General features: G+C 31.3%; 1 protein-coding gene across 1 annotated transcript; it reads right to left on the minus strand.

The window, feature by feature from the left end:
- Positions 1–12,092: 12,092 nt before the first annotated feature.
- LOC140918917 (uncharacterized) lies at positions 12,093–12,551 on the minus strand. The gene is made up of 2 exons (XM_073363918.1): positions 12,406–12,551; positions 12,093–12,294 (listed from the first exon to the last, which is right to left on the minus strand). The coding sequence occupies exons 1-2, from the start codon at positions 12,549–12,551 to the stop codon at positions 12,093–12,095; spliced, it is 348 nt and encodes a 115-aa protein (XP_073220019.1).
- Positions 12,552–21,505: the final 8,954 nt, after the last annotated feature.

Here is a 21,505-nt window from a genome sequence, read left to right on the forward strand (position 1 = left end):
CTTTTGTTTAACGTATTAAATTTACTTTTAGTGATTGGAAATACTTTGATTCATTATGTGTAAAATATAATTAAAAATATTATTAATTGATTTTAAGATGAATGAGTATTTAAGATAATCATAAATAAATAAAAATGAATTTGTAATTTTACGTTTAGAATTTCAATAGTTAATGTCCCGAAAAAGCGGGATGTTACAGGTGGTATCAGAGCAATTCGATCTAGATTGGATTGCGGGTTAGTGGGAATGTTTTTAGTCTTGTTAGTGTTGGTCATGTGTCTCGGAAGTCCTCAAGAGATGGTGTGTGAGTTTATGCACCACTCGAATCTTGATCGAAATATTTCTTCATCTAAATATTGTGTGCACATTGCACAAGAACACAAATAATGTTCTTAATTGGTTTAACAGAGTGGTGCGACGGAAGCGTGGTTAACTGGTTTATCAGAGTGGCGCGACGGAAGCGTGGTTAAAACTTAGTGGATCTTGTAGGGGTTGTGATATAGAGGTTGCAATTAAGATTGTATGTTAGTTAATGGTCCTAAGCTTTAGGAGAAGAAAATTATCGAGGGAACAAAATAAATGATTGAGTCCTGTTCAATTCGACATGTAGAACATTAGCTGTGAATTTTATGATAGTCACATTCACGAGATTAAACAGTTATGATACTATTAAGTAGTTTTGGGTTGATGTAAAGTTATTACTAGTTGCATGATTTAGTAAGTATGAACTTGTTAATTGCTTAAGAGTATTCTATGGAGTAAGTTATGTATTTTATAACCAAGAATTCAAATTATGAAGCTTGTGAATACTTGTAGGATACGATAACATAAGTTTCAACTTTTAAGTTTGACATTACCATACATTAAATGAATGAGAATGATTTGGAGCGATCAATCGTAGGCTTGATCAAAGATCTCAATGCAGGTGATATTAATTATTGGTTATTATTGAGTGAATGGAAAAAATAGTGTTGTTTGACCGAGGTTGTGATGAATTAAGGATGTTGAGGTTGAAGAGTTAAATGGTGTGTTAAGAATGAAATTTTTGAATTAAAGAGATGATTTGTGTTTATGAGTTGTGAGTTGTAGTTGACGAGTAAGTGATACTAAACCATAAGGGAGTGAGAATCTAAGTAGTAAATCATATGGATTAGATTTGTAGCCATAAGAGCAACGATGAAAAAAAAAAAATATTGTGGGAATAATTCAAGTTGAATTTAGTTAGAGTATTGGATCCAAGATTGAACATTAAAATTAAGAACACTTTATAGTGGTTTGAGAACGATGACACGTTGGGCACATTCGTGGAAGGTTGTCACAAATGTTTGGCTCTCTAACATGTATTGAGATTATGATTATATATAAAATCTTGTGTGGTGTAGGTTTCGATCTGTAGAAGACTTGAAGCTTCTTGATAGGATTAGAGTAATATCAGACTTAGTGAATGTGAATTTAGAGTTGTAAATTGGTAGAATAATGTTGAGAATGTTAGGCTCGATGAATTTTGAAATAATTGCAGCATGATAGATAAGATTTTATCGACTAATAAGATAAGTGTGTTATATCTATGAACTATTTAGTGTCAGTTTCGAGGAAGAAACTATTTTTAGGTTGATAGAATGTAAGACCCGCATTTTTCTTCGTTAGGGTCAAGTTTCGAGGACGAAACTATTTAAGGCAGGTAGAATTGTAACATCCAGACATTTTATTTTATTTTATTTTTATATTTCACAGTTATAATTATTCAAAAAAAATTGTCTTACACTGAAATATCATTTTCTCCATTTAATACCACGTCAGCCAGTTTAACGTTCCCCTACCTTAACGTTCTCCGCTTCTGGCTTAACTTCCCACTTGTGGCTTAAAGTTAATCTTTTATGATAAAAAGGAAACAAAAACAAAACAGATGTCTTCCATTCAAAAAACACTATGCGATATAAAAAAATAGTTTAGGAGAGAAAAAGAGAGAGAGCACTTTGACAGAAAAGGCAACCACCAAAAGAGAAAAGAGATGAGTAACTCTTTTCCCGAATTTGTTAAATCAGTATCAGAAAAACATAAATTTCACATTCGGTAACCGTTAGATCGGGCTGATTTTTGGACAGCAGGTTCCCAACATTCAGATTCACGTTTTCAACGGTCGGATCGGCGAAATGACGTTCAGAGAGTGAGAAACCGTGCTCGCACAGTAGCAGATGTGAAATGAGTGAGACAAGATTTTGTGAAGCATAATTCTAAATATGCTAAATTACATCTGTGGTCCCTTAACTTAATTTCAAGTAACGTTTTAGTCCTTTATCTTTTTTTTTTCCCGATTTGGTCCTTTATTCCTAACAATATCAAATAAAGTATGAAAATATGAGTTTATTTGAAGATTTGCGTTACAAATTTGATGAAATTTGTATTATATTGAAGAATATAATTAATTTTATGAGTTTTGATTGAATTTTTTTTTGAATTGTTGTATAAAGAAGGATAACATTGTTGAAATTTTAAAACATAAAATATTAAATTGTCACTTAAAATTAAAATAAAGGACCAAGTCGGGAAAAAAAAAAAGATAAAGGACTAAAACGTTACTTGAAATTAAGTTAAGGGACCACGAATACGAATGTAATTTAGCCTTCTAAATATAACTTTAGTAAAGGTAAGGGCATCACTCCATCCACTTTCCTATTTGAATTATATGTGATATGAATGTACTGTGATGTTATTTATTGGTTTTGTTTGTGTGTTATATTCAAAATAAATATTAATAATTGTTGTGCTTGACATGTTCAAAGTGTGAAAAATAAATGTTATGTGATATGTTGTTATAATGGTTGTGTTGAGCATATTCAAAGTGCAAAGAATTAAGGCTATGTGATATGTTGTTATAATGGTTGTGTTGAGCATATTCAAAGTGTGAAGAGTAAATGTTATGTGATGTGTTGTTATAATGGTTGTGTTGAACGTATTCAAAGTGTGGAAGATAAATGTTATGTGATATGGTGTTATAATGGTTGTGTTGAACATATTCAAAGTGCGAATAATAAATGTTATGTGATATGTCGTTAATAAGTTAGTATCGCATTATATTTTATTAAAGTATCCACATTCATGCATTCATTCATAGTCGTGTGGTGGTGCGTCCATAATTGGTTGGAGCCCACATATCCTTGCGGGGATGTTGAGTTAGTGGTGTTGCTTGGAAGGACACACACGAAGCTCGAGTTAGTGGTGTTGCTTGGAAGGACCCACGAAATGCCCTTGCGGGGGAGGCGATATTCCGGAATCATTACATTGGCATATAGATTAAGTAATAAGGTCTATTTGGGTATGCATTTACATTGACAAATAGATTAAGTAATAAGGTATGTTTGGGTATGCATTGATTAAAGTGTGATTAATGTTTTATAAAGATAAATGATACGTTGTATCCCCTGATAATTGGTTGGTTGAAATAATGTTATTAACGATGTATATATTATACTAATAAATTTGTGTAGGATTGTATTTGTTCGTTTGGGTGAGGCAATGTTAATAATGAATGAGAATGTTAATAATGAATGATGTGGATATTATGGTCATGAATGTACCTGCTGCTAGTTTCAGGTGAATTAAAAATGTGATATTGTATCTTTTGGTGAATTAACGTTGTTAAATATGTGATATAGTAATTCTATATTTTATTGTTATTGTACCTCTCGGTAGTTGGATTGGTGGATTAATGTTATTAATTACGTAAACATTGTACTATTATCTTTTAATTGTCGTTGTATCTTTGGTGCGTTGTGATTTTAACTGTTAAATGAAATAAATGATTTATTTATATTTTGCTATAACAACTATATATGCATACATATTTGCTCTGTGTTTGTTCTTTGGAAATGACCCTTACATTTGGCAGGGCGTCACATATAGTGTTACTTGAGCGAATAACGTCACGATCAACCTAATAGGAGAAATGCGATAAAGTAAAATAGCATGCAGTTGGAGGCTCCGAGATACTTCTGTATCGATGTTAGACTTGTTTGGTGAGTTTCCACAAGTCCAAAGTTTATGACCAACTAGGATTTATGTTTGGGTAGTAAAACATCAATAGTTTTGACTGTAAGAGTTTCTTTTGTTTAACGTATTAAATTTACTTTTAGTGATTGTAAATACTTTGATTCATTATGTATAAAATATAATTAAAAATATTATTAATTGATTTTAAGATGAATGAGTATTTAAGATAATCATAAATAAATAAAAATGAATTTGTAATTTTACGTTTAGAATTTCGATAGTTAATGTCCCGAAAAAGCGGGATGTTACAGATAGCGTTTGAGCAAACGTACTGAATCATTGCAAGTAATAATAAAACGGTAGTACCGAGTGTCGAACTCAAGGATTGAGTTTTACTATCGAGTTGTATTTAATTACTATAATTGAACAAAAAGTTTCCGAATTGATTGAAATAATATTTGAAATTAACAACAGTAATAAAATTGATCTTTTATAATAAGAAAAATGTGAGAGATGGGTTTCACTTCGAATTCAACCTTAGTGTCTAATTTGATCCTAGTTACTGAATTTCTATTTTGAATTATTATTGAATTCTCTTTATTATTCTTGCCCTAATGTCTTAGTGACACAATCTTTAATTCCAAAGTAACCCATAATTCGTTAGTGGATCTAAGATTAGAATTAAACATTACCGTACATGAATTCTCTTGTTAAACTACTGTTTTTGCAACTAATTTAATTTGTTTCATGATCTGCATCTATTACTAGACTACAAATTCATGAATTTCTCATCTCAAGAATTCGTAAAGTCCCCTTCCGTTTCGAAATACGAATCGTAGAATATTTTAATGTTGATCAAAAATAACAAGCATTAAGCACAGAGGTGAGAAAAATAAATAATTAAACTCAATAGTGAGATGGCAATCCCCGCCTGGAAACAGCGCCAAAAACTAGATAGCATTTCAACAAGTGTACTTAATCGTTGCAAGTAATAATAAAACGGTAGTACTGAGTGTCGAACTCAAGGATTGCGTTTTACTATCGAGATGTATTTAATTACTAAAATTGAACAAAAAGTTTCTGAACTGATTGAAATAATATTTGAAATTAACAACATTAATTAAATTGATCTTTTACGATAAGAAAAATGTCAGGGATGAATTTCATTTTTGCTTGTTTTGACTCCAATTGGACATCTACAACTCCAAATATGGCTTAAATACTCCACATAGGTCATGTTGATTTCTCACCAAAATTCAGCACTGCACTATAACAAAGAAACAACGCAAAACTACGAAAAATCTCTACTTAATCAAGGAAATATGAACATAAACATTTCATTAAATCAAATAACTACAATCAACAAAATATATCAAATAACTACTTAAATTAACTAATAAATAAAAGATAAATAAGTCTAAAAACAATGAAAAATATGCATATGATGAAGAGTTATTAATCTTAGAGAAGCATGATTCCTGAAGCAACAAAATGATGAGGTAATAAAACCTTTTAATGAGATCTATACTCTATGTGGAGTGAAGTACCTAGCTACAGGAGTACTCTTGATAGACTCACATATGTGAATGTGGAAGTGGGCCCGTTTCGTATGAAATTTCAAGGCAGAATTGCTAGAGCATTCATTATACTGAGATAGACGTGTAAAGGCAATTAATGCACGGGCAATTTGCGAATACACCATATGAGAAGGTTGTATGTGGGTTTGATTTCGAAGATAGAGTTCAAGAGTACAAGTCACTCTTGTTGAATTTAAATCTTACTTGTTATGCAAAGGTTGAAGTCAGGAGACACATCTATTTATACACGATCTTATAGAAGCGTTTGACGCTGCTTCATAAAATCTTTTTAAAATTCAAGTAGGGGATTGTTGGAAAATATGATGATATTAAAAATATATTATTAGAAACGATGATGATAATAATGAGTGCTACTTGGTATGAATTGACATAATAAGGATGTCTCACACAGGAGGGATGACACACACTAGCAGTATTTATAAGGTGGAAGTATGACAATTACGGTGTGTAAGACCCTTAGTTTTAATTTGTAATTTTTGAATTTTGGTGTATTTGGTTTTAAATTTCTGAGGCTTTTTAGCTAATTTTATTGATATTTTGTGAGTTTAATGCCAAAAATATCGTTTAGGATCCCCGATTAAAATTATTCGTCGAGGAATAATTTTGTTTAATTACAGAGAATCTTTTGTTGAAGAAATTTTTTATGAGATGCAGCGTTTTTCCAGAAAAATTCATCTGCAGATTGAATTGCAGCGAGAGTAGATATTTTTCTAAAAAAGTGGTTCGAGAAGTGATGTTAGGTGATGGGTGAAATGATGATTTTTATAAAATATCTAGATTTATATATATACACACACTTAAGAAAGGATCAAAAGAAAGCTGAAACATTTTCCTCAAACCTCGCGTTTCTTCTTTTTCTTCCTCGGTTTCAAAAGTGTTAGTGTTTTCATTTTAAAAACAAACACAAATCATCATTTATCTACTAGATCTAAGATCCATTTTGAGAAGTGACAAAAGGGAAAGTTGCTCCTTGCCACGCTACGGTGCTAGTGAGCTAGTTTTTGAAGCGACGACGCGAGCGAAAGTTTTACCGAAATTAATCGCGGTGCCGTAAACGGTTGTTAAAGCGATAGTTAAGGTAAGGGCTCCTTCCAAACATTCAGATTGCACATAGGACTCTATATGTGTATTTGTGGAGTTGAAAATTTGTGAGATTTGTGTGTGAGATTTTGGAAAATGAATTTAATGTGATTTATGTGTGTTTGTGGAGATGAAATGTAGTTGTTTATGTATAAAAATGTGGAGTTTTGAAATAGAGTGATTTATGTTTGAATTGTTGAAATTTAATTGAGGTGCTATATGTGTGTTGTGGAATTGAATTGATTGATTTTGATGTAAATTGGCGGTAATTAAATTTGATATGTTTGAGTTATGTAATGAGTTATTTTCAAAAAAATGAGTTTGAACTGAAGTTAAAATTTTACAACAATAAAAAAATTAAAGCTGTTAAAGTTGTGAAAAAAAAATTCCAGCCTTGTATTCGAATACAAGGTGTTGTATTTGAATACAGATATTCAATTTTTGCCACTGACTTAACACTTGTATTCGGCTACGCCATGTGGTAGTCGAATACAAATGTGCAAGAATTTTCACTAGCTTCACACTTGTATTCGGCTACGAGGATGTTGTAGTCGAATACAGTTGTGCTGATTTTGCTACTGACTTATGAATTAGCACTGTATTTGAATACAAGGATGTTGCATTCGAATACGACAGTGAAGTTTTGTTAAAAATTTAAATTTTCAACTTATTTATGAATGTTTGACATATGAAAACTCTTTCAAGGTGTATGCCAAGTTGAAAGGTTATATTGTGCATTTAAAATTTTATTGCTTTGTGATATTTGTTAATTTCAGTTGGTGACCTTTACAATTATTGTGGAACTCTGGGCTTTGCCCTCAGATGAAAACCAGGATCGTCCTACTAGTTAGTACCATGGAGATGGGAAGGTAGTTAGTCATACTTGACCGATGTTGTGTCAGAAGGATCTAGCGGGGCGCGTGGAGATCACTCGAGTTGTATAATTTTTGTAGCATGATCAGATTATATGGCTGTATATGGGCTAGATGTCTTTCTTTTGTGGTTGTCATTATTGCATTTTGGAAGATTGTACCTATGCCTTATATTGTCAGCTTGACTTTTATTTTGATGGGTTCTTGTACCACTTTTTGATGTGACGTGAGGAAGTTAAAATTCTTGGGGCAGTGTTTTTGTACAGGTGTCTTTCGAGAATACTCCAGGCGTATGAGCTATGTCTGATCGGTCTCATAGCCCCAATGTATTTTCTGTTTAAAATACTTTGGATTTTTATCCCAAAAATTATTTTTGCTGTTTGTAAATATTGTTGACTTTTGTCGTTTGTGTTACGACTTAATTATTTTTATCCAAAAGTATTTCTTTGTTTATGAATTTTAATTTGATTTTTTTTTAATAAAAAAAAGGGCTGTTACAGTGTGTCTCACAAGGGATAACACAATTTTGTGAAGGGGTTATAATGCACATAAATAGACCACCATCACACACGCACTATCACCAACGTTTGTCTGGCGCGTTTAAGGCAGGGTCGGGGCTTGCGATTGGGCTGGAGCTAAGGGGTGTATTATTTTATAGTATCCAATAAAACAAAAAATCTATTTATAATAAATGCGCGCGTTTTTCTTTCATTTATACATTGTACTTCTCCCTGAGTTCGCATTAGTTTTTCCCCGTCGAAACCTAGTCTCTTTCGCGCATCTTATTTTTGCCTAGTCGTAACCTAGAAAAATTCGGTCAAAACCCTACAAAATTTCAGAGTGTAGTTTTCTATGGATCCAGTTTGATGGATCGTCGAATTTTCTTTCGTTTAGTTGTTGAGCTCTTCTATAAATAGATAACTTCACTCAGTTAGAAAAGCACACCAAAAGTTCTCTAAAATCTGAGACTTTTCTCTTCTTCTCCTTTTCCTTCTTCGTCTTCTATTTCTTTCGAGTGGTCATAGTACCTTATTTCAAGTGGCAGTCATTGATTGTCATATTGAGGATGTAATTCTAGAACGGTTTTTTAGGGTGCAGTGGAATTCCGATACACTGTATTTCGGTTATTTTATCTTGGAGACTTCATGGTTGATAATCTGTCTTGCACAATTTAGGTAGTGCTGCAAAACGTCTTAAAGAGAGCGAACTAGTCCGTGACTCAACCCAGTAATATATTTGGTGACATAAAATGATTTTGAAACAATTTTTGAAACTCAAAACAACATTATTATTGCGAATATTCAAAAAATTCTTCAGCGGAAGCTACAAATGGTTGTACACATGTCCCCTTTTTTCCTTAAACACAAACATATCTTCAAGATGAAGATCATACCTAAATCTTGCAAGACAGAGACCTAGAAAACGTTTTAGGACTTTTCTATATAACATTTTATTCACTCTCAATACATAATCCATCGATAACATCTCAATGATTCGTATATGAAATAGACACTCCAACGAACAATATCTTTTCAATGTTGTTTATTGCTTCACTACTCAAATGCAGACCATACTTGATCAAGAAAGAGTTTTCAATCTATGATATGATATTCAATGCTTGAGTATGAGGAAAGAGTGAAATTATTCTTATGTTTAGAAATGATGAGAAAACCCTTTAAATGATGCGTGAAAGAAAGAAGTAACAACGATTAAAACTATCAAATTTTAAGTTTATAGGTTGTGTCAGTCGATTCATAAGGCAGGTGAGTCAACTCAGACTACTTGAAAAAATTGGATTTGAAATATGAAGTTGTGAGAGTCAATTGACACATTTGTGAGACAATTGATCAAATAACTCCCTACATTGTTGATGAGTTGATTCACACTTTCTATGAATCAATTCACAACCATAGGACTTCAAGAAGTGAGTTTTTGAAGTTCACCAGTCGATTCATATGTGTGCAAGTTAATTTACAACGTAAAAACACTTAGAAATTATTTGCAATGAGTTTCAAATGTTACCAATGAAATATCAACATGCTTCAAACTTAATGTATGTTACAACACATGTAAATAAGTTTATGCCTCATAAAAACTACTTTGTTATGCAATATTTCTGGATCAAATAGTCTATACAAAAGTTCGAGAAGAAGAATCAATGCAACGCCCCAGATTTTGATCCAATACATTACTTAAAAATATTTATTTTCTTTCAAAAACGACATTAATTTTTTTTTTATAAAAATAGTCCATCATATGATCAATAAAATTTCTCTAGTAAATAGTTTGATTTCATTTTAAGAAATAACACAATGCAATTTATCGGATATTATTATTTTTGTAAAGACAACTTACTAATTGTAGAAAATCTTCACTTAAAAATAGAATAATTCAAGTTTTTCCTAGCGGAAAGACCCCGCCTCCACATTTCTATTTAAAATCGACGATGAAAAATAAATAAACTTAAAAATTGTATCACACTGGTCTTATCACTACAAGCATTATTATTATTTTATTAAAGTACCCATTTTTTCCACGCGTGTGCGCCAAACAAACGTTATTCATGCAACTCTTCGAGATCGTTAGTACCTAAATGTTGGTGTAAGAGGTCAGTTCATCCCACGGAAAAATTAGACCAAATAATAAGTTAACAACCATAAAATATAAATATAAAATATTTTTGTAATAAAAGATTTAGAGAAATTGATTTTTATAATTCGTAAGGTGTATCAAAAATTATAAAATGCATCTAAATGACAAGTAGTAACTCACCTTAGAACAAATAATTATATAAAAATAACAATGACAATAAAATATATGCAAATTATGCAGTTCCTAAACATATATGGTCCGGATATAGCCAGTCACTAAGGCGTCCACACAGAAGTCACCCATACCAATGGGGGAAAATTAAACCAGCCACTAAACCGTCCACAAAGATGCATATGGTATTTCATGACAATGATAATGATGTTCGAAATGTACAAATCACTAGCCACTTAGGCAACCACAAAAAAAAATCATAACACAATTAACCAGCCACTTAGGCAACCACAAAGAAAACTATTCAAACCACAGATCACCAGCCACTTAGGCAACCACAAAGACAAATTATTCCATATTTTAAATTACATAAAACATCAATTTTACGTTATCATGGATGTTCATGGTTAGAACTCAATAACTTCAACACATCAAATGTGAACAACTATCTCAAAAATCACTATGTGTTATTGATAAAAATTTAAAACTCGTATCACCAAGAATACAATAACAACATAAATTTCATTCATTTTACTATATAATTTTCCACAATCTAGAAATGAACTATTCATTAATGCATTCAATAATCAATTTCCTCATATTGTTAAAATTAAAAATATAAAAGTCTCATCAATTTCATCAAGACACATATATTGTTCATAAAAGTCAAGTTTTAAAATTTAAATACTCAAGAGTCAAGAATTAAAATTAAATACATCATAATAAACATGTTAATAATTATATCATTATAAAAATAATAACTTTAAAATTAAGTACTCTAAAACATGTATGTCATTGAATGTTTTCACAACAAACATATTGATCAAGGTATGATTATAAAAATATAACTCTATAATTAATTTAATCAAAATAGAGATATTACTTAAAAGAAACAATAAAAGCATGATAGTTAATTTCTTTACGACGAAAATAAAATCGACATTTTTCTTTTAAGACATCCAAACATCATATCAATATCTTACGAATCGCTAATTTAATATCTAGCATAACTCTGCATAGGGAAAAAGCTCTTGCTTGGACGCTTTCCTTCCACGTACCACTATATAGCCCTCGAAAATCTCACCAAGATGAATGAAAGTTTATAACTTCGATCAAAATGCGAGGAAATGTAAGATGGTTGTTTGAGTGGCTTAGAAAATATTTGAGATAAATGTAGTGTTGGTAATGACGTGTGAGTGATTATGACGTATTTTCCTCTACTGCAAGTTAATTGTGTCCTAAGAAGGAGAGGTGTATGTGACTAATAAAGGAGGCATAGAGTTGATTAGAGAGAATGAATAATTCTCTTCATTGAGTTTAATTGCACACATGAATAAGGAATTAAATTGGAATAATGTCATTCAATGATCAACCGTTAAGAATTAATTGGCATTCATGTATTTATTCTTGCTAGTTACACATTTGAATGGACACAATATAAACTAAATGTTATAAAATATAGTTATAAAAATAGTAGTGTAGTGATTCAATTTTGACTTAGTCAAAATTGGCTTGGTCATTGTTCACTCTAAGACAAATATTTCTACGAGTTTTAATTAGTCAATAATGAAAATCCCAATAATAAATTATTTAGTATGAAAATATTTTATCAAATAATTAAACATCCAAAGAATAATTATCTTACTATCGTCACACTAAATTAATAAAAAGGATAAACAAAATTAACGACTTTAAATTAATTAATTAAAAAAAAGGGTGTTACAATACTTACCCCCTTAAAATAGTTTCGTCCTCGAAACTAAGAGGTCTCTAGAAGATCTGGGTAAAGCTATATCATCTTCTCTTCCAACTCCCAAGTAGCATCCCCAATCGTCTGGTTCCAAATCACCTTAACCAATAGAATTTTCTTTCCCCCCAAATGTTTGGTAGTTCTGTTGGCGATGCTTATCGGTGGAACCCCGAAGATAAAATTCCCCTTCAATTGAATATTATCTGGCCCAATAATATGGGATGGATCTGCAATGTACTTCCTCAATTGTGATACATGGAACACATCATGTTAATTAGCTAAATTCGGTGGTAAAGCAATTTGATACGTCACTGGACCCACACGTCAAAGAATTTGGTATGGTCCAATAAACTTCAGAGTAAGCTTTTTAGACTTCAATGCCCTACCAACTCCAGTAGTAGGCGTCACTCTCAAGAATACATGTTCCTCCTCTTGAAACTCCAAGGGTCTCCTATGTCGATCAGCATAACTCTTATGTCTGCTCTGTGCTGTTCTCATCCGCTCTTGGATCTGACGCACCTTCTTTGTAGTCTGTTGCACCAGTTATGGCCCTACGATTAAGTTTTCGCCATCCTAATACCAACACAAGGGAGTTTGACATTTCCGCCTATACAAAGCCTCGTCTGGGGCCATACCGATGCTTGCACGATAGCTATTATTATAGGTAAACTCAACAAGAGGCAATAGATCATCCCAACTTCCTCTGTTATCTAATGTACAAGCTCTTAGCAAATCCTCTAATGTTTGAATAGTCCTTTCAGTTTGACCATCGGTTTGAGGGTGGTAGGCGGAAGTCAATCTCAACTCAGTACCCAATGCCTCATGCAATGCTCCCCATAAACGAGAAGTGAACTTTGGATCTCTATCAGACACAATGCTAGATGGTATCCCGTGTAATCTAACAATTTTTGCAACGTAAATCTCTGCAAGCTTAGATACATTGTAAGTAGTCCTTATAGGTATGAAATGTATGGATTTTGTGAGCCAGTCAATAATCACCCAAATGGAGTCAAATTTCTTCTGAGTCTTAGGTAATGCCACCACAAAGTCCATATATATGATATCCCATTTCCACACTAGTACATCTAATGACTGCAACCATCTAACAGGTTTTTGGTGTTCAACCTTAGCCTTTTGGCAAGTCAGGCTAGACGCCACATATTCTGTCACTTGTTTCTTCATTTATGGCCACCAAAATCTTTGCTTCAAGTCTTTATACATCTTTGTAGTACCAGGGTGAATACTCAGTTTGCTCTTGTGGGCCTCATCCAAAATGGTTTTTCTCAACTCTACATTATCCGACACACAAATACGTTTATTACACCACAAAATGTTATCTGGACTCATTTCAAATTCGGGAGCCTTGCTGGTCTCAACCAATTTTCGTCTCCCCTAAATAGCCTCATCGGTCGCTTGAAGGGCTTTGCTCATTCATTAGTTTATTATCTACAACGATCATTCCACATTATACTTTTCCCGACAAAAAATCCATATTAAGATCCAAGTCGCGAAAATTCTCTAACAACTCTAATCCTTTCAATGTTATGGATGAAAAATGGGCTCGCTTCCTACTCAAGGCATCAGCCACCACATTGGTTTTTCCTGGGTGATAGTGCAACGTGAACTCATAATCCTTGATGAACTCCATCCATCTCCGCTGTCAGATATTAAGCTCCTTTTGGTCGAACAAGTATTTCAAACTTTTATGGTCACTGTATACATCAAAATTGCACCCATACAGATAGTGCCTCCAAACCTTTAGTGCAAAAACTATTGCAGCCAACTCCATGTCATGCATGGGATAATGTTTCTCATGCACCTTCAACTGTCTTGAAGCATATGCTACCACTTGTTTGTGCTGCATAAGTACACAATCCAACCCTTGTAAAGAAGCATCACAATAAACTTCATATGGTTCTTCTGGTTGTGGCAACACCAACACTAGTGGTGTAGTTAGTTTCTCTTTCATCATCTGAAAACTCCTCTCACATTCCTCCGTCCATGCATAAATATGATTCTTCCATGCGAGTTGTGACAACGGCGCTGCAATCTTGGCAATACCCTCAATGAATCTTCTATAATATCCAACCAAGCCCAGGAAACTTTTAATCTCTGTGACGGTCTGTGGTTGTTTCCATGCCACCGCAGCCTCTACTTTAGTTGGGTCGACATCGATACCTTCCTTTGAAATGACATGTCCCAAAAATTTCACCTCCTCCAACCAGAATTCACATTTCCCCAAATTAGCATACAATCTCTTGTCCTTCAAGACTTGCAAAACTTGACGTAGGTGAACTTCACGTTCCTCCAGGCTCTTAGAAGAAATCAATATGTCATCAATGAAGACCACTACTAATTTGTCTAAGAAGGGGTGAAATATACGATTCATATAGTCCATGAAAATAGCTGGTGCATTGGTGACACCAAAAGGCATCACCAAATGGCATTATTTTCCTCTACTGCAAGTTAATCGTGTCTTAAGAAGGATAGGTGTATGTGACTAATAAAGGAGGCATATAGCTGATCAGAGAGAATGAATAATTCTCTTCATTGAGTTTAATTGCACACATGAATAAGGAATTAAATTTGAATAATGCCATTCAATTACCAACCAATAAGAATTAATTGGCATTCAAGTACTTATTCTTGCTAGTTACACATTTGAATGGACACAATATAAACTAAATGTTATAAAATATAGTGATAAAAATAGTAGTGTGGTGATTCAATTTTGACTTAGTCAAAATTGGCTTGGTCATTGTTCACTCTAAGACAAATATTTCTACGAGTTTTAATTAGTCAATAATAAATATCCCAATAATAAATTATTTGATATGGAAATACTTTATCAAATAATTAAACATCCAAAGAATAATTATCTTACTATCGTCACACTAAATTAATAAAAAGGATAAACAAAACTAACGACTTTAAATTAATTAATTAAAAAAAAGGGTGTTACAATCAACAAAACACACATTCAAAGCACAATCTAGACTAATAAAGTTGACATCACTCAAAATATTAAGTTTATGACAACACTAATTAGGAGACACCTTACAATTACACGAAGGTCAACGATATAAGATTTCAAGTTGTCACAAGTATAAATATTATGCGTAATTATATACTCGATTTACCCACCATGATAACGCTACATAATTATATTCATGCGACCATAGTGAGTAGTCGTTTGACTTGAAGTCACTATGATCCCTACATGGAAAAGTTGTAGACTTTAAAGTCATCAAACATTGTGTGTAACAGGACAATCATAAAGGTGGTTATTTGCCCTACAATAAGCAGTGTAGAGGGATATGAGTTGTAACATCCCGCTTTCTGAGACATTAACTAACAAAATTCTAAACATAAAGATACATATTCGTTTTTTTAATAAGATTATCTTAAATACTCATTTACTTTAAAACCAATTAATAACTTTTTCAATTGTATTTTCAAAAGAAACTCCTAAAGCCAAAACTTTTGGCGTTTTACTACCCCAATATAAATCCTAGTTGGTCATAACTTTGGATGCTTGTGGAAAACTTGACCAACAAGTCTAACACCAATACAAAAGTATCTCGGAGCCTCCAACTGCATGCTATTGTGTTTCCTTGCATTTCTCCTACTAGGTTGGCACGCAACATTATTCTCTCAAGTAACACTATATGTGACGCTATGTCAAATGTAAGGGTCATCTCAAAATAACAAACACAAAGAAAATAAACATGCATATATAGTTGTTATAGCAAAAATATAAATAAATCATATACTTCATTTAACTATTAAATCACAAATCAACAAAGATACAAATCAACCAAAATGCACAAATCCAATTTGTTAGACTATATGTCAATGCGTGATTCCAAAATATCACCATCCTATAAACTAAAGAGTCCCACCATTGGACAATATTCCACCGTTGGACAAATGTTGTTCAGAATTTCAAGTTCAGTACCCCACCATTGAGTATTTTTTTGAATCACGTTGCCCTCGCAAGTAGTCCAGGTCACCAATGCATGCATGAATATCATGACCATTAGTTAGTAACAAAATAGATCACTCAACTAGAGCGTCTAAAATGCTTCAATTTTGTTCTAAACCAACCTAGTTTAGACACAAAGTCATCACCTTGAATAACCAACAGATATCAATCAAAATAAGCAAATTGCTTAATCTCATAATATCACTCATAAACATATACTTCATATAACATACATATTTTGAAGATAACTCACAAACAAAACAAATACATAACATCACATTGCATTTATATCACATATAACTCAAGTATGAAAGCGAATGAAGTGATACCCTTACCGTTACCAAAGTTGTTTTTAGAATTATGTGCAACAAACTCTTGTTCAACTCGGTTCACACCTTCAAATAATTAATAATTAACTTAGCATTTAATTGTCTTTCAACTACTAACTCCTACGCAAATAAAGTTTGGGATTTAGTTTAAGATTTAGACAAATTCTCATAAAACAACAAAGTTATTGTTATTATTATTATTATTATTATTATTATTATTATTATTATTATTATTATTATTATTATTATTATTATTATTATTATTATTATTATCCATAAACCAAATAAATTTCTACGCTAAAAATGATTTCTTACACAATAATAATAATAATAAGACTTAATTGTAGTTTTGGTCCCCATTATAGTATGTAGCCAATAACCAAATAAATTTCTAAACTAAAAATGATTTCTTACACAATAATAATAATAATAAGACTTAATTGTAGTTTTGGTCCCCGTATTTTAGCTGAATCACGAATGTAGTCCCCCCATTTTGTTTCTCCCCAGTTTTTGTCCCCAAACAGAATTTTGGTCCAAAATTTGATGAAATTTTATTTTTTAAAGTCGTACTACACCATTTATAATCATATAATTCAGGTACAATTGTTGCAAATGAGATCTTGAGGCATGGTGTGACTTAAATAAATGCAAAAAAATTGAAATTGTATCAAGTTTTAGACTAAAATTATGTTTGAATGACCAAAACTGAGGAGAAATAAAATGAATGGACTACTTTCGCGATTCAGCTAAAATAGGGGGACCAAAACTGCAATTAAGCGTAATAATAATAATAATAATAATAATAATAATAATAATAATAATAATAATAATAATAATAATAATAATAATAATAATAATAATAATAATAATAATAATAATAATATCAACACCATTTTTTAAAGTATCCATCATCATAAAGTCTTTTACTAAAAATCAGTTTTTTGATCAATAACAACATTAACAACTTTACCATAGAAATTAATATTTTAATTTATAAATATAAATTTTGCATCAAAAATCTTCGTTTCAAAATGAAAGATTATATCAAACTGAATTAGAGAATTGAAGTAAAAATATTAATAGATAATACTAATAAGTCAAGTTCAAAGGTAGAGATGACATACTAAAATTTGAATGGAGTCGGAGCAAGTTCCTTGCACAACTATTAACCCTCAAAACAGAATTTTCTATTTTTTTTTTTTTTATCACAGCCTCCTCTATTTTTTTTTCTTCATCTAAGTCTTTGTTTTTTTTTCTTTTTTCTTCTTATTATTAACCTAACCTAATAACCATCTAGAGATTTATATGGCTTTTCTCACTAACTAACATTTGAGTGGTTGACTAATCTAAAATATCTTTACTATTTTTATTTTTAAAAAATAGTTAAATCGTGTCATTATTTTAAGCATTTCTTTTCAAATACTTAGCAAAAATATTTAGTCAAATGAAATAAATCATGTCATACACATGTATACTTTTCAAAAGTAATAATTGAATAAAAAATATAATAATAACTACCACATTATAAACTATTGAAAAAAAATAAATAAAAATATATTTCACACATTACTAATAATAAATAGGATTCACCTCTCCTACATAACACAAAAGTTATGTCCTTATTGGAAATGTGTGGCCATACTAGAATGAACCGATATGTGATGTTGAGTCCATTGATATTTTCGTGATCCTTGGCTACCACTTTTGAGACTAATTTTAAAAGGATTTTTAAAAGCCTATCTCTTGATTAGCCAACAAAAACATACATAACTTATTGGCTCTTCAATCCATCAATTTCAGTCGATGAATAGATACGAGTAGTACGAGACAACAAGGGTTTAAGAGTGTTTGAAGAAGAAGGTTGAGAAAAGGTGGGCTTTGTGTTTGGTGTTTAATGTTTCTAGAAAGTGCTTTTGAGTATTGGGTGTTGTAACGACTGAAAGAATTAGGGGGAAACTATTTAAGAGGACTCATGAAGCTTAGTTAGGTTAACAACTTGGGTAATAGTTGTCGGATTGAACATTCAATCATGCATTTTATGGCTATGTTCCAACCCAACTAAAAAAATGCTTAATGAATGTTTTGGTAAGAATGATACTTGTGTGAGAGAGAAAGTTTGAACTCATCTACATATTATTGCACATACCCTTGTTTCTTGGTCTGGATTGGCTCAAATAAAGGTCTTCGTATGCTTCACCAAAACGCTTTGTGATGTCTAAAACATATTGATTCTAGCGAGGGTATATGTCAAATATGTTCTTCATATGGTTGAAGTGTCATTGCAAAGAAAGATCGTCCAAATGAATGGAAGTGAGACGAACCATAGATTCCGATAGAGTATTATCAACCATGAAAAATCGGTTGCATTTGTACAACCAATCGCAAACCTTTGTTTCGTCGAATCTTGGAACATCGACCTTCAATATTTTGGTTGTGTAAGTGTTGATTCTGACACCATTAATGTTTCTCAGAGTGCCCAATCCATTGATGCAATAAAGACCTCAACGGTAGTGTCAAATTTCTTCCATACCCGCCCTAATTTGAATCATTTTTTGGTCGAATATAACACTAAGTTCAAAGTCTTCCATAATCTAAAAATATAATGGTAAGACAATATGATCTAATCAAAATGGAAGACGATGAAGACATAGAAACAATGTTTTTGATATTTAAAACATGTTTTCATGATCTTAAGATCAAGATAAAAAATTATCCAACTACACACCATGTGTAAAAGATATTGAGGAGTCAGCCAATCGAGACCCAAATTAACAACTATCTAGAAAGCTAAAGATCTCAAAAAACTTAATTGAAATAGTTGTTTAGCTTTCTCTAATCTTATGAGGTAGGGCTCAACGAGGATGAACCAACAAAAAAAAGGCAAAATAATTGCCTTAAAATTACAACAACAAAAAAATAAAGGAAAGAAAGAAAGAAAAAAGGCATCCACATTTGAGGCTCTGCAAGCATAAGAAGAACTAGACAATGATCAACCAAACGACTAGAGCAAAGACTTAGAAGATGATGAATTGTCGCTCCTCTGCAAACGAGTTCACTACTTGAGGACCAAACGAGTGAAAACTTAGAAATACTTCTCTAGAAAAGATTCAAAAAAATTCATCTCTAGAGAATACATATAAAAGAAGGAAGTTGTTGACAAGAAGCAATTATTCTGCTTCGACTGCAAGGAGCCATGGCATTACTAATATGAATGTCTTAAGCAAATGAAGGAAAGACTTTAACAAGGTAGCGTCAATGGAAAGAAAGTCTAATGGCTACGTAGGATGAATATGATGCATCGTCTAATGAGGATGAAGAACAATTCAACATGGCATTGATGGAAAACATCTGCTCTAATAATAGTGAGTTAATGATCAAAGGTGAAGAATATGATCAACAAATTTGAAATAGCAATCCCCGTACTATTATAGTAGTTTCTCATGACACATGATAGTGGTTACGATGTAGTCTTCATTCAAAAGACACGTTAGACTTTAGTCAGTCTGATGTTACACCTAAATTCATGTAGGGCACCCTAGTACTAAGTCAAGGGATTAGCCTAAACCAAGTAACTTAATTATAAGATTTTAAGATTATGATGCCGTCATTTTTAGGCCTTCAAACTAATCAATTATTGTATTAATTTGATTAATTTGAAAAATATTCAAATCTATCAAATCCTTGTGTAACAATATTTCACAATTTTCCACTAAAATTTAACTTAGTTTGCTTAACCCTAATATATTTTTATCTTAACCCTCGTATATACTTGACCTATCCATTGACCTTTAGACTTGGGGCACAACTAGAACACTCAATTAATCCAGTAATTACCTTAAATATTCATATGTTAAATCCTTAATTGCACATACTATTTATTAATTTGTGATATTGACTGAAGTATTGATGAATATTTAATTTTTTTTTTATAAACAATGAATTGTATTTAATTAACGTGTCGTCTAAGGGAAAAAAAAACTAGTGTGTTGCTATGATAATATTGTAAATTTAAATTGATTGTTTTTACAATGGTAACCGATTAAAAAGAACGAATAATCAATTAGACAACGGATAATTGTTAAAATTAAGAAAATTTCGGATTAAATTATAATTAATGGATTAGAACTACTGTGATAATTAATAACGAAGAATTATAACTAATGAATTAAGTAATTATTAATGGATTAGAATTTTAACTAATGAGTAGGTTATAGTGATAATTAAATTATTGGAATGATAATTAATGCTTAGTTATAATTAACGGATTCAAATTATAGTTAATGGAAGAGAATTTTTTTTTTAATTTTTAAATAATGGAATAGAATAATGAGAGCTAATGGATTAACCAAATAGTTAATCAATCAGTGGATTAACTATTTCATTAGAAATCTCCATAATTTAAAAAAAAAACTCTAAGTTAAATTTTAATCGACTAGAACTCATAGTTAATCAATTACGAACTAATCAGAATTCAAAAAGTAGTTAAATTTAATTATAACCGATTATAAAAGATAAATAATCGATTAATCAGAAGCTTAATAATAATTTTTATTTTGAGTCAGAAGCTTAATAATAATTAGTAGTGATTAAAAATGGTAAATAATAAGATCTAATTAATTAATTTGCAGATTAATTAATAATAGTAAATAGTGATTAATGGACACCTCTGACAACCAAAATTTGAGCTGTAATTCATCATAAACTAGTCTCTTCTGCTAAACTCAATCTTTATTAATAAATTTTAGATTATGTTTTTATTTTAATAAATTAGAAGTTAATTTTTTTATATTAATAATATAAGTTTCGTAACTTTTTTAAATTCAATTGAATTGTAGAGAAGAAATTGCAACAACTTTAATTAAACCAAACCAACCTTTTTATTTTTATTTTTTTTTCCATTTGAATTCCAACATAAAAGAAGAAAAAAAAAAGAACTAATTTAACGTCGGATTTATCATATTATTGATTTGGTTGTTAGACCTTAATTATTCCAATCATAATCATTATCATAAACAATTTATTTGATTGAAACTGATTTCTGATGATGAAGATCAAAAGACAATTACTTTATGTCGTCGATGTGATCTAAACCATAAAATTACAAACTATATATGTTATCTAAACCATACACGTGACTA

The sequence above is a fragment of the Cicer arietinum genome, chromosome 1 (assembly GCF_000331145.2).
Source record: "Cicer arietinum cultivar CDC Frontier isolate Library 1 chromosome 1, Cicar.CDCFrontier_v2.0, whole genome shotgun sequence".
In the NCBI taxonomy this organism is placed as follows: Eukaryota; Viridiplantae; Streptophyta; class Magnoliopsida; order Fabales; family Fabaceae; genus Cicer; species Cicer arietinum.